Source organism: Aptenodytes forsteri, unplaced genomic scaffold (genome assembly GCF_000699145.1).
Source record: "Aptenodytes forsteri isolate BGI_AS27 unplaced genomic scaffold, ASM69914v1 Scaffold212, whole genome shotgun sequence".
In the NCBI taxonomy this organism is placed as follows: Eukaryota; Metazoa; Chordata; class Aves; order Sphenisciformes; family Spheniscidae; genus Aptenodytes; species Aptenodytes forsteri.
This window is the reverse complement of record NW_008795487.1, coordinates 868,298-883,722: the sequence shown is the minus strand read 5'-3', so window position 1 is coordinate 883,722 and position 15,425 is coordinate 868,298. Positions and strand designations below refer to the sequence as shown.

Genomic DNA, 15,425 nt, shown 5'->3' with positions numbered 1-15,425 from the left:
AACTACTTCTAGGGGATTCTTTTTTCCCATCAGTTACATCTGGCTCCCACTTTGCATTTTGCATGGTCTCTCTCCTTTTTCTGTTCTTTTATACACAAGCCAGTACTGCTTATCTGTAGAAAACCAGGCTACAGTGAGCCACATTAAGATCTAAGTTTTATAACGCAACTCATAAACCTTTGCTGTTGTTGACAAAAATTAGAGCATGGATTTTAATGCAAAAGCATATGCTTCCTGGACACCATTTTGAATGGGAAGTGTTAAAAAAAAAGACACTGAGATATGAAAACTGAGTGATCTGGAATTCATACACCTGTTTTACAATATAAAGTGTGGAGAAAAAATAAAAACAAGATTGCAGATGAATTTTCACATTTAAAAAACTCACTTAGAATATCCCTAACAGCAGTGGAAGCATGTTCATTATGATTACAGATATAACAAAGTTTTTAAATACAGAAAAGGTTGAAATAAAATCTTAGAGTAGATATGAATATTGCATCCTACAAGTCAGGGTCTCTAATGACATTGTAACGTGAAATGGCAAGTTGCAGATTTCTGTAACTTACTTTATGAAGAGATGAAAACCAAGAAAAAGGGATATAATATGCACACAGGAAGATTTAATTTGGCTCAGAACTTCCATGTGTCATTTACTTTTAAATCAATCACTTTATGTTTCTTTTAAATCAGTCCAAGCTCACATCCTATTATGTTTTTGATAAAGGACAGGCAGCAAGATATTTATACCATAGATGGCTTTTCTCTGTTAAAAAGCCACCCTAAAATTTTTGAACGGGCATTCAAATATCTCCGAGTTTTAAATTTCAAAATACTCTTGTCTAGTATCAATCATTTCTGTCATTTCATAACATCATGCCATAGCTCAAAATGCTGAAATTACTTTCTTCTTCAAAGCCACTGCCACGTGAGACTTCCTAGTATCAATCAGTTCATTATTCTGCCTGCTTTTACTTCTTTATTCTTACACAATTCCCATTTCTTGCTACTTAACATTAGCTTTTTTTAGACTATGCCCCAAAGGAATCTTCCATGTCACAGACAAAGGAAGGGTCACCACTGTCTATCCAGAAAACAATTTTCTATTGCCATCATAAAGATGTTATAATGATGAGTCTCTAATAGAAGAGCAGCTACATTACCTTCTCACAATCACTCCTGTTTTTTCTGGAAAACTTGAGGTTCTAAATAGATATTTTTGAAAGCAACTAGGAAATTAATCACTGGTAAGTCCTTTAGGGGAAGTGGCATAAACCCTCTGCAAACAGTCTGGAATGCAGGGTCAGCCGTATATTCCTGTGGATTATGTCATCTTTGTCACAGAGAACATTACCTTTCCCTTGACTGCAAGCCTTTTTGAACAGATCCCTAACATTTCTTCCCCTTGTGGCACTTCCAGCCAGAGGAAAAAAAAAGAGGATTTCTTTTTCCTCAGGGCCACAAGTATTCACATACAATTCATCTGAGGTTATCTTTGCTGTAGGTAGGTGTCTGGTAGCAACTGTCTTTTTCCTGATTGTTAAAGAAACAGTGAGATATTAATATTAATATTCATACTCAAGTCTAATCACAATTACAACAAAGTTATTGACATCTGAAAAGCTTTGCTCTACAAAATTGGCTTGAACATTCAACGGAACACCCATTGAATAGATAAAGTAAATTATTTTACTTCCTAGGTTTCACCCACAGGATGAAAAGTGCTGATGAAAACTGAGAAGAAAATATACCTGCAGAGTTTGATCTCTAGAGAAGCTCCACATGATTTTCCCTCAGAAGTGCTGCAGATTAAGAAAAAAGTGATAGAGCTAAGGGCTAAGTTTGGAAGTACACAGCAGGGAAGTCCTCCTTGTACATGTTGATGATCTCACTCTTGAAATAGGAGATGGAAATCAATGTAATCATCTTTCTTTTTGCCCAATCAACTACCATCTTGCCGAGTTGCCTTGACAGAATAGCTCAACTTTTAATAATAATTTAGGGGAGAAAAGCTAAAAGCTCCTCTCCTGCTGAGAAATATAGCATATGTAGATTCTCACAAGAATACTCTTTTTTTTCTCCCAGAATACTCTTCTAAATTCTGTACACGATTTTCACACACATTCCTCTCTCTTTGAGAGTTCAGTTATATGACAGGAATCAGACTGAAGATGGTCCCTTCCTTCCCCTTCCTCTGCCACAGGTAATTTCCAGCTACTGTTTCTGTTCAGCTCTTTGTGTACCCATGCTCCAGCAGTTCACAGGCTATATGAAAAACTGCTTACTGAAAAATAAATAAATTATTTTTTAATTATTATTTTTAATTTCAAGTAGGGCATCATAGAGCTACTGCATACTGTAGCCAAACAGTTGAAATAACACAAATGGGGGGAAAAGTAGCTCCTCAATCAGTTCTGCCACTGGAGAGACAAGTTATCATACAGCACCATAGTTTGTAGGTTTGTGAGGAGGACTTCCATCTTCATTGTAAATTTGAGACTGCAAGCTCATTCCTGCTCTCAGGTAAGTTTGGACAAACTCCAAAGTAAAAGAGCAGAAATGGAGATTTTGGACAAGAGTTTGCTATATTTGAGTGCCTAATGTTAATCCCCTATATTGGTAATTAGGTTTGAGAACGGAAGTAAAACTCAGAAGTGCTTAGCTAGTTCAGATTCAGTTTCAGTGGGATATACTGTCCACAAGCATATCTGAAACAAGGTCTATTTCTATTCAAAAGTTTAGATACAGCTTTAAGCACACTTGAGTCCTTAAAACTTCAGGTACCTACATTTTATATTTCATCATTGTTTTATTTATCATTCTGCCCTTACAGATTATACGCAGTTTTTTTCAGCTGTAACCAAGAAATACCTCTATGCCATACATTCATTAACTATCCTAATAAGACCATCTACTATCAAAGAGATACAGTATGCATTTTTTAAATTGGTATCGTGGTGCATCTTTCTGTCGTGGTGCCTTAAGATATCCTGAACTCAAAGTTAAGGGATAAGTAAACTAGTTGTGATTTGACTGTGCCATAATAATCTTCCAAGAACCACCGGTTCCTTCTATGATTTTTATTTCCTTCTTCCTCCCTGAAGCAGTTCCGATCAAATGCTTTCTTAATTATTATTCCACATACACTTCCAGTACCCCAAAATGATACTTACAAGCTAATTCAGAGGGGCAAAGAGTGAAAAGACTTTGAAAAGTAAGCATCCTCACCATTGTCCCCACTACTTTTGAATAGAGTACCCATTCCTAGAGTATACATGAATGCAAGCCAGAGGACCATAAGCAGAATAGATTTTCCGATAAATCACTCCCAGGACAAGTCATTTGGGTATGCAGTCAGGGAAGGGCAAGATAATCAGTTATTTATTAGTTCAAGAATGGAGCAGGTACTCCCATTGCTTGACATTCAGTGCTTCACATGAAATATGACCAATACATTTCACACTCTTTGAGTAACTGGCCAAGTTGTTTCCAGCACATAATTTGTTCTGTCTTTACTTGCCAGTTTTCCCATTGTCAGGGGGCATAGGAGTCTCTGACCACCCAGTATTTGACATGCTGCAATAATTTACATTCTCCCATATACATAGGCAAAACCAAATAATCGGGATGAATGACTACCTTTCAAATTCAGCAGCTTTTGTTCCAAAAATACAAAACATACATGCAGTGCATTGATTAGATTCCTATATGACCATTGTACACAGCAGCCTTTGAATATCATTGTGAAAAAGAGAAAGTCATTGCTTTGAAGAGGTTAGTATAAGAGCTTTAAGTAAATTAAGATATTATCAGGTCCTCCATTTCCAAGTTGTATTAAGAAAAAATTCAGCCTAGTTTACAAAGAGGAATATTGTGCTGAATTCAAACCTGAAGTTGCACAAGCAGCCACAGCAACCCATACCTCCATAGCTACCGGCTACGCTTTTTAAATCTGAATGTGTTTCTGCAGAACTGAGGAATGTCCTGGAGTTAGACGACCACAACAACTGACCAACTGTTATGTTTTGCCAGGTTCACTATTGTCACACTATCAGACAGACTCTTTCAGTTTCTCCTGCCTTTACACATGCAGTACAGCTATGTATAACTTCTTCAAAATTATACTTTAAGGCTAAAGATTGTTGATAACTCAGTGAAAGAAAAGTAACCACTGAAGAGATGATGAATTTCAAATAAATATACTGATAGTACGCAATGACTCTCATTAACTCCACATTATGAAGCTCTGTATATTCGATTGACTCTTGAATCATTAATTCAAGAATTTTCTTGACAATAGCTTTGCTTCATACTTATTTTTTTCCGAAGATGGCTATTTTACCATTCAAGACCTACCAGCATTTTGTGGTAGACAACACAGAGCATAATATTGCTTGTAGGTTTGTTCTTCTCTTGAAGAGGCACAAAAGTCATCTGAAAAACAGAGCTATAGCTGAAAACAGAACTAAATCAGCAATCAAAACAACTTATCCCAGTGGTATTTATTGTCTTTTTCAAAAGCTAGTATTGATGCCAAAACCAGCAGTCCAGATAAAAATCTTTGTTAGCAAGTCACTTACCATATTTATTGATGATACAGGACCAATGCTGTTGACATAAATGTCAACATCAATAACTGTTGGTTTTACTGTGGAGAAGAAAAAAAAAAATAATATTATTTTGCAGAAAACATAAGTAATCATTTTAAATATTTTCTTTCCCAATAACTGTAAGGTCTACTCTTCAGGTAGAACTACTGAGAAATATGGATTATGTATTTTTCAGGAAGACAAGGTTCTTTTCCTCCTACCCAACAAAAATTGCCATAAATTACAGCCTGTACCACTTCATCATCATGTTCCCCATTTATCTCAGCAGCAATTTGTTAAAGAAACTTTCAGTGCTAAGCATAGTAGCTCAAACTCAAAACCCCAGATGACTGACATGAAACTAGAAATAATGCAGCATATCACTTTTTCCCATTGCCTCAACATGCAGGTCCTTTAGCATGTTTGTTCCACACCAAAAAATCTTTCCAGATTTTCTCATCTCATCAGCCCTGAAATCATCCTAACTTAGAGTAAAATCACTATGAAATCCATTTAGCTAAACCTAAGCAACTCTTCTTTCAATTTAGACTCATTCCCTTCGTCCCACATTGCCTTTGAATTCATTCATCCAAAGGTTTTTGATTTGGTTTAGTCAATGCAGGTTTCTCATAAGGTCTTCCAGGTTTTCAGACTTCCAGGATTTAACAGGCCAGGATAAGCTCTGTACTCCTTTCCTTAGCTGAGGCCACTAGGACTTATCTTCCTTTTAGCATCTTTGATGTCAATGTACCTGCTGAACATTATTCAGAAAGCTCTTACTGGTGACATAGCCTAACTCTAAAATAATGCCACTCTTACACTGAAAGGCATGTTGGGTTTTTTACTTACACTGCCCTCCTTCCGACCCCACAGGGTATACATTAACCTCTAAATTGAGATCTAAATTGGTGCTTTACTTTCTCCAGGATTAGCCGATCCAAAACTAAGTTAGTATAAATCCTGTTCTAACCTGCATTGTCAGAATTTATGCAAACTTGGCCCTAGTAGGCCAACAGCTTCTGTTAGACATCTCCCTTTCCCATAGAGGCACCTTCCCCTCCCCATGGTCTTCAAAAATCTCCAGAGAGCAATTCAAACCACTGAAGTTTGGGAACTATGCTGAACTCAGGACTTTTTTGCACCAATCCCCAAGCCCCCTAGAACGAGGAAATGCAGGTACATCAGCCACTCAAAACTCAGAGAGCTTTTCTCAGGGAAGCTACCGAGCAGAGAAGTGAGGAACAGTTAAATACCACGGTTCTGTGGGGAGCTTATCTCAGGTGGATAACAGTTAATTTATCTAAAGCTTAAGAAGCCATCTGGCACAAAGCTGAAAATAGACAGGAATCTTCACATGTAAAGATGAATAATTTTTGCCCGCATCCCGAAAAGTTAGATGGTTCTGAAAAAATAGGCAGGCTGGCTTGTCATGTAAGACTTTGGTATGTACATATCATTAGGAAGACCAGATCTAATGTTGCAAAAACAGACATTAAAGTGGGTACAAATAGTGGTTAAAGATGATAACCATTCTCTCTAATTCATTAGGTACCACACACTTCTTTGAATATGGTCGGAACATCCAGGATTATTTAAGGTCATGGTTTCAAATTGTCTGAAATACTGGCTTATAAACTCGGATCTTCCCTTCAGCAAAAGAAAATCTGAACTCAGCTAAACAAGCATAACTGATTAATGCAACTATAATTGTACCCAGCTAATAACTAAATAGGAGTCTAGCAGCTTCTGGTAATGAGACTTGCCTCAAAATGCAGTAATAAATGTCATTACATAGGAATTGGTAATAGCGGGGAACTACAGCTAGCTCTTTTACCAAGATAGCATACATGGAATAAAGGGCTCTGATTTTTTTAGGGCTTATGAACATATCTAGCTGGAAGTTCAACACTAAGGAGTTCTGGTGAACATTAATGGGACTAGACTTAGTGATGCAAATTGGCATGCAATTGAATCTTGGCACGATCAGGAACAAAGCTCAGGACCAGAACACAGTGCTCAGAATCCATTTTTGTTTAATCATTGCAGTTAAGACTATAAATAGATTATGAGATGATAATTTCTCCTGAATGTGCTGGGCCAAACTCTTTTCCAGTGCAAAAAAATGAAGCACTGCTTGTTAATGCTACAATTTGGTCTTACTCACAGTAAAGGTCTAACCTTGGAACAGAAGAAAACTAAGCAGCAGCCATTTCTTATGTCAAATTAAATCAGCATCTAGCCTCAGACATTCCCAGTGAAATTCAAATTAAAAAAATGCAGGTAAGCTATTATATCACTACAGCAACAAAAAAGACTGAAAGTTCCCTTGAATGATATTTTGTTTTCCTAGGCAGAGGCAGAAAATACAATTTTAATACAATTGTATGGTAAATATGTGTTCAGGTTTTGAAAGAAAAAACAGAAGAGTACAGTTCTTGTTGCACATGGTCTCTCATGGTTATAAACAGATATAAACCGGAAGAACCATCAGGTATAAATTTTAGATTTGTTATCATAGGATTTTAATTCAAAATACCACCCATAATGAGGTAAAGATTTTAAGATCACTTCATCCAAAATGCATTATGAAAAAGAAAATAACTGAGTCTTAAAGTTACCACGTCTTATTAGAAAGAACTAACCCTCTAGTCTTCAAAATAAACTGAGTTTCATGGAAGATATAAATAGTTACATTACCAATTATTTCAAGGCCTGCTCAGTTTTTCTGTATACTACATGCATTTGTGAGCACTCAGTTCGTGGACTGATTTAAGCCATGCATGGAGTTGCTGACCTGCAGATGGAGCCTTTTTTCTTGAACTAAGAAAGTCCTCATAGTCTTGTTGATTGAACAACGAAAGTGTTAACACTTCACTAAAAGTTGGCAATAAGATTACGAATGGATACTCAGCTCCAGTACCGTTTTGATATCGGCATCAGCCCAAAATAGTTCTAAAGAGCTGTCAGAAACTTAGAAAAGTTACTGGCAGAACCATGTGTATATCACATGCAGGAGAGCAATTAAAGGTTGTCAACAAATGTACCAACCTTCTCAAAGTTCTTTGAAATATTCTTCAATATATGGTAGTTAACTTTCCCTAAAAGACAATGTAAGCACATCCAAGTAACTGCAGTGTTATGCTGCTACACAGTGCTATCCAAGGTTAGCAACTGCTTATCACAATCATTTCATCTTCAAACATGTTGGTTTTAATTGAGGAGGGGATTTATCAAGCCAATCTTGCAAACAAAACTAAGGTCGTGCCAATATTTAGCTAATAGTCCCCATCTGATCCAAATGCCATGGCTTTGAGACAGACAGAGTGTATATTCCAGTCAGCCTTGTGACTATCACATTGCAAAGACACATCCAAGTGAAATTTGTCCACAAACTTTAGACAGTTCAAAAGACGCCTAGCCGCAGGAGTTGTGAATTCAATGCTGCCTGCAAAGCTCGCTTAAGAAGCCAGGTGAACACTTAGACAGTTAGTGTAAAGCTAGATCAGGTATGTCTGGACAACAACGAAACACAGAAACAGCTAGAATAATGCCCTGATCACAAATACCCATGCAGGCCGACCATAGGATTTGTGTAGTCCTGCTTAAACAGATTTAAACTGGTGAAATAAACAGTACCTGAGCTTGAATCCCATTAAAATCCATGAATACTTTACTCTTGGACATATGCAAGCTGATCGTGTATGTAAAAAACTTGACAGATAAATCAGGAGAATTTTAAAAGGCTTTTGAGGAAATGAACAAAGGGATTGTTATACAATTTCACAAGTCATGTAGGGAAAAAATCTGCATTAAGTTCCTGACATTTTATTACTTTTATTTAGTACTTTAAATTAACTCGTCCTTTTAAAATATCTCTTAATTTTTGATAGATCTCTGCTATTCAGAATTGATGCTTATTTCATGAATGAAACCACTTTGTTTGCTTCCTCCAGAAAGCTTCCTCCAGAAAGCTTCCTCCACATTTGAAGTGTGTCCAAACAGCATTTATGTTCCTGCACAAATCATAAATATTTAGATTTTTTTTTAAAGTTTAATGTTTAGAAAGATTTTTAGTGGAAGCTCATTTAAACATGTGTAGAACTAGCTGAGCTCTCATAAATTTTAAAATAAAATTAAAATTCATTTTTGTTGAGAGTTAACCTTTCTTACATTGTTCAAGCAACTCCCAGGTCTAAATTACTCTGGTTTTACCCAAAACAGTGGTGGTAAAAATGTTATGGATCAATATACACATATTTATAGAAGCAAAGCAATTAGCACTAGATTTTTAGAAGGCACGCAACCACATAACAAACACAATATGAGCTCTGTTCCAGAAATACACAGCCACTAAAACTCTGCCTAAGTTCCACAAGACTTCTGAACGCAAAAGACTAACAAGATTGGCTCTACGGTAATGAGATATTTTTTGAAATTACTCTATAATGATATTTTACATTTTCTCATTAGCACATAAATTGCTATTTTTAAATTGGAATAAAGCTGTAATAAATCATTACACAGTTGTCGGTAACCATAGTAGTAGTGATTATAGTGTTAATGTTTACTTTGCCTTAGTGATGATGACTATTAATATTTTCCTACATGACCTTATAGGCGACACCTAATTACCTGTTTGTTCCTGTAAAACAAACTGCTATGCTAACAAGTCACTTCTCAGGGATAACTGTGGTCAGCTAAAACTTCTATATTTTAGGACGAATTACCACATTTCAAGAAAGACGTAGTAACAGAAAGTGTTGAGTCACTATCCCTGGAGGTATTTAAAAGACGTGTAGACATGGCACTTAGGGACATGGTTTAGTGGTGGACTTGGCAGTGTTAGGTTAATGGTTGGGCTCGATGATCTTAAGGGTCTTTTCCAACATAAATGATTCTATGATTCTATTCTATCATTCTCCGAAGGTATTGGTGAGGAAAATAAAAAAGACTCATTCTTCCTGCATAGAAGAGAATGGGCTTGAACAGATAGAGGTCAAAGCCCTCCACTTGCTACAGCCAGAGAAACTCTGACAGAACTGTCACCCCGATGTTTTAGGATCAAACTACCAAAATGGGACTGTAAATGAAAATCAAAAGGATAATCAAAAATTGGGTGCAGACTTGAAAGAACGTTTGGATGACAGCAATACCAGGATGAGAACACAGTCTTCTGAACAGGGTATTTTATTCACATGCTAGGTTTTGTTGCCATTCTGTCCAGGAGTGTGAATGACAGCATGCACATAAACGGACTCCCTCAATTAACTACAAATCACTTTTATTCTTCACATCCCACCATCACCATCAATCAACCTTCAGCACTTTTACCTTTCATTTACCTTTCCCTAATGCACAAGCTGTAATTTTTCCAGTATTACGTTGTTTGGGAATGAAAACTGTAGATCTTAATGGTTAGGCTGGTTTTACAATCAATCCCTAAAGTTTTCCATTTTTGTTTTACTTATATTCATAGGAGAGGTGAGTTCCTATGTGATATCGTAAGACTGAACAATAGAATTTGTTCCTGCAAAGTCTAGCAAGTTAGCAACCAAGGTCTGGATGAACAATAGCAGTCATAAGAAAACCATACAACTGCTGAAAAGAGCAACAGTATTTTAAAATAGTATGTGCAGAAAGTTTTCCTTGTTTAAAGATGACAGAATAATTTATTAGTTTGTGCCACAACCTCAAAATGGCAACTGTAGCACCGTACATCTGCCCAATTTACAAATACTTGCTCAGAACCCTCTTTAATAAAATAAAAAAAACTTCTAAATACACTTCTACACTTGGAAGAGCCAGCATAGTCTAGGTAATCGCAGAAGGAAGGAGAGAGAAGAAAGGGATTTTCTTATGTAATTAATGTCTCAGACTTTTCCTGACTCTAACCTAACTTTCAATCCGTGGTATCCCAAAAGTCTGTATGCTATACTCCTAACCTCCTCTCAGGTTTCTTAGGTGAAGTTACGGAAAAGAATTGAAAATAAGAACTAGCAGCTGCTACATACAGTTTTGAGTCTGACAGTTTAGATGAAGAGTTTGGCAAACATTAACTGTCAACCAAACATTCCTACCTACAATGCCACTCAAGAAAAATGGCTTGTGTCAAGTCATTTCAGAAATCAATCACTGTCAGGAAATAAAACTCTTAAAAAAACTTACCTGTGTAAATGAATTATTTACATTCACAAAGAGAAGGTCGTATTATAAGGGACCTTGCTGTTAAGTACTTGGGTAAAAGGCCTTCTCTCTCCAGCACAAAACCAGTACACCTTTGTCAACCCAACAGACCACACGCAAGACATACATAAGTATTGAAAAGATACAAGTGGCTCATTAGAAATGAGACAAAAGAGCAGTTTTATCTGCAAAGAACTGTATTACTTGGGTTAAATTATGAGATTAGTTTTGGAAAAACAGAGTGTTTGAATACTGAAATATTTCTATATACTGAAGTACTGTAAGCTTCAAATTAAAGTGTTGCTTTCCAGCATTCAATTTAAATTAGGTGTTCTAAAAAAAAATTAAAAAAAAGAAAAAATCAAACTTGTTAAATAATCAAAAAAATAAAACCACTTTTTATTTTTAAGCAGAAACATTAAATTGGAGGTCTTCAGGGTCACTGCATTGGAATAAAACTTCTCTACATATTCTCATATTCTTTTAGCATGGCTCATTAAGAGTTTTACCTGAGAGAAGGATGAGTAAAAAGTAGGGTGTTTCCCCTGACAGCTAAGAAGCTGTGAATGAAACCAGGTCAGCAACCAAACTCAGAAATTCCCCTTTACTCAGCTCCATGGTTAAGTGATTAGAAAAGCAGAATGTAGGCATGAAAAAACTCACTGTCAACACCCTTTCCTAATCAAAAATGTTCCCATGCTGGATTTTGAAAGAGCCTATGTCTGATGCACTATACTGGCACCAGACCAGGATTAGGTGCTCAGATGCAACCAACCTATTTATTTATGTCATGTTTTAAAACTCAGACATGGACTACAGTTTTCAAAATCTAAAACTGGGACTTTGGAGTAGCCATAGAGCAGTTTGCCCTTCATTTATTAGCCTTGCTATTAATATTCTAGAAATGTTCATGGCAAAGTTTGCAGAAGGAAGTATCAATTACTGAAGATGCTGGACAATCAGAACTCCTGCAGACAATCGAGAAATCCCTTCTATCCTCCCACCTAGAACAGAGATTGTTCTTGTTTGCATTGAATAGCAATCCTTTCCTCAGCAATATTCCTCTCCTCGCATAGGTGTGCTTATACATAATGCATAGGAGATGACTGGCACTAAAACAGTCTTCATATTTACTGTCTTACTCATGGAAATGGACAGTTAATGGATTTCCAGTTTGGTGGCTGAATCAGAACAAAAGTTTCCTGAAATAAAGACAAAATCCACTTTCCTCTCCCAAAAGAAGAGAAAGGGAAGTATCAATAAGAACAATTAAAACATTTCTGATTTTTTCATTATGATCTTTTTCAACTCCTGAGCTCTCACTATATGCGGCCCTGTTTCCTATGCAGCTGACTCTTAGCCACAGCACTCCGCATCCTCACCGATGGGTTATTCAAGTTTCTTCTTCCATATAAACCTAAATTAGACTAATCTCCACAATCTTCTGCAGTGCCCAATACTACAGAAGTTGGATCTGGGACTATGGCTTTCCCCTCCTGAATGCTGCCATAATACAAACAGAAGTTACTCCCTCTCTCCTTCCCGTTGTGTACTACCTTTACACACTGGTTAGCTCTCCAGGTACAACTGTCTATAATCAATCCCTAAGGGACAACTCTCTCTCTCACTGCTTCCTGTTATAAGATGTCTGATACTGTCTCTCATAGGCTAGCACAAAAAAAGACTTACAGCAGAAAGTAGTAATTTGACCTTGCATGACAGTTTACAGCTTTCTCTGCACTATGATCTGGGAAATATTTTGATCTGTGAGGCAATAAGCAACCCTCTGTCACCGCATATGGGGAAACCTTGCTGGAGCCAATTTAAAGAGTATCAGGTGCGGCAATCGGCAGCTAGCAAAAATAACTTGACAGCCACGGTGGTAATAGCCTGTGGTGCACTTCAGGGTTCATTTCTGTGTGGCCTGCTAGGAAGGCAGGTCAGACAGAAGAAAGGTTGTCACACTGCTTCAGAACTCAAGGTTTTCATTCGGATTGTGCTTGAAAACGCACATCTTTAAAAAGCAACAGAATAAAAGTTGTGCCCACTCACCCAACAGGTCTGCTCCTTGCATGCACCGAGAAACTGCTTAAATTAGTTACAGAGAGAACTTTTAACTGCTTAAAAAGAGAACTGCTCTTAAACGCTACCAAGCCAGCACAGTAAAGCATGTCAGACAGAACTTAGTCTTCTGTGTTTGCCGAGACAAACGAGCCCACCTATTTCTACCAGCTACACTTGTACAAACCTACTCAAGGTACTGAGAGCTGCACAGCTGTTTGTGAGACTGCTCTGGTCTTGAGAAATTCGGCTAATGGTTATAAAGATACTTGGGGAGCAAAGAAAACCAGCTTGACTCTCAAGACAGCTAGAACTGGTGGAGTCAGAAGATATATAGGCATTAAATTAGGGGGTGTATGTATGTGTGTATATACATATATACACATATATACATATATACACATATATACATGCATGCATATACACTTACATACTTCAAAGTGAATTTATTTGGGCTTATAAATACACAGTAAATACAGGGGACCACTAGAGGCTGTAAGGATCAAATAAGTCTAAAGGATCCAAGAAGAATCCAAGACTTACTGCAGGATAATCAAAAAAAGGAGGGAAAAGAAGTCATTTTTGGTGAAAGCAACTCAGAACACAAGCTGATGAAGCTTTCTTCAACATGTGCAATTCACAGCCTTCCCTAATATAATGATACATTTGAGAAACAGAAGATGCAAACATGCAATACAAACTTTCTTCCTACTCTTTTCTACCCTTTCAGTGAATAATATCAGTAAAATCAGTATTACTCATGCTTGTTCTGTCTCTCCCATAATGCTCTTGCCTCAAGTCTGATTTGATGTCAGCTTGACTTCTTTTTTTAAAGTAAGAAGGCAGGCAGCTTAGAAACCAGGTGCTAGAAAGTATAGGAGAAATAAATTAATACAATAAACTACCACATTTATACAAGACTTCTATTGCATTAAATACAGAATTCGGCCTTTTCAGTTCTGGCTGACCATTACAAGAAGTATCAGTCGAAAAACTTGCTGTCAGCTAAGTAACTCTGAGGCACAGGAAGTTCTGTCTTGTAACTTTCTATTCCTTGATCTGGGTTTTTATCTTACTTTAGCTTTATTTGTAATGTTTATGATCACACTCTACTTTCAATTTCCCTGGGTAGTTTGAGTACACTAGAGTGTAGTCCCTTCTAGTTGGCTTTTCTCTTAACAGCATTATTTTGCTCCAGCCTCCGAAATAGAAATTAACTGAAAGAATTAAACTTTCCCTGGCAGAGTATAAATAACTGCGAAGACCATTGGTACAGCCTGAAATGCAGGGGAAATAACCTCTATGGTTTTTTTCTATGATTTTTTAGGCATTTTTAAAAAATGCTAAACCAGAAATTTATCACTTTCCTAACACCACTTTCTCCCATTAGGAGAAATGGGAGACGTAATGGACAGCAGTTCTGTCTGTTTGTACCTAACAAGTCTGTGTAACTCCTTATTCTAGTCCTGTTGTGTTCCGGGGAAGGTATTTCAAGAGCTGGGGAAAAGGGTAGGTAATCACAGGAAGGCTGGAGAGCACCTGGTCAGACTGCAGGATGTGTGGTTTAGAATATCCTTTGCACTTAAATTAGAGTGCTGAGGTAACTGACTGCTTGTTAGAGATGCTCAGGGAACGGTTTTGTTCTCTAAAAATTACTGGTGAAATAAAATGTTTTCTTTCACATTAGCAGGTTGAGATAAAGAGGGAAGCTTGGAATTTAGCTCAGCTTATGGACTAATCTTAACATTACTATTGTCTTGTCGTCACTGAAATTTTGGCCCACGTTAGTTATTGCTCCTTAATGAACAAGAGGCAAAAAGATCTTTTCTCTGAGGTAAGCACCCCAGCTACCAAAAGGCAACTCTTAAGACTTAACGCTCTTCATGCTCCAAATGAGTACTGCAGCTCTGAGCCTGGTCTAGGGTGAGATTCTTTTCCTCCCACTACTAAGGTCACATTTCAGAAACCTCTCACATACTTACTTTTTTGATGGGTAAGGTGACTTTCACAATGAAAGAAAAAGATAGCATATTATCTTCCGCATGTAAAGCTCACTCAGGGAATGCAATTGGCAAAACTTTCACTTTGGAAGAATACACTGTGACAAACTTTCTGTCTGTTTAAGGCAACCTACATTCCATATGAAGATAAGCACAAAACAATGTAGGGTAATAAAAATAGCTTTTATTTTCCAGGACTCCATTGTGGACTAAGCTGTCCATTAAGGAAGGTGAGAGGTAAGGTTTCATTAAAGTAAACTGACTTTGAAGGAAATATGTTGCGTCATGTGCTATTTAATTAACCTGTGGTTTGCTTCATTGTTGTTTTCTTTAAAGGTAACTTAAATTTTAAATCAGTTAATCAAAAATAGAGCAATGGCAAAAACCTGGTTTATTAATAGAACCTAAGTAAGACTGAGATTTTTCTAGCTGTAATTATCATCATTCTACTCTGTGGCCTGTTGGCTCGCCTATTATTTCTGTTCTCATTTTATTAATAAAGAGGAAGTAAAATTTCAGGGCCAGAACTTAGTCCTACTAAATGTCAGGACTTAAGCCAGTGTGACATAGTGGGAAAAAAATCACTCCTGAG

At 37.0% G+C, this 15,425-nt stretch overlaps 1 protein-coding gene across 1 annotated transcript in view; it reads right to left on the bottom strand.

The window, feature by feature from the left end:
- GABRG3 (gamma-aminobutyric acid type A receptor gamma3 subunit) overlaps positions 1-15,425 on the bottom strand; it is a 337,705-nt gene that overhangs the window by 314,763 nt on the left and 7,517 nt on the right. Inside the window, exon 3 of the mRNA XM_009281337.1 lies at positions 4,581-4,648. Within this exon, the coding sequence (XP_009279612.1) occupies positions 4,581-4,648 (68 nt within the window). The remainder of the gene's footprint in view (positions 1-4,580; positions 4,649-15,425) is intronic.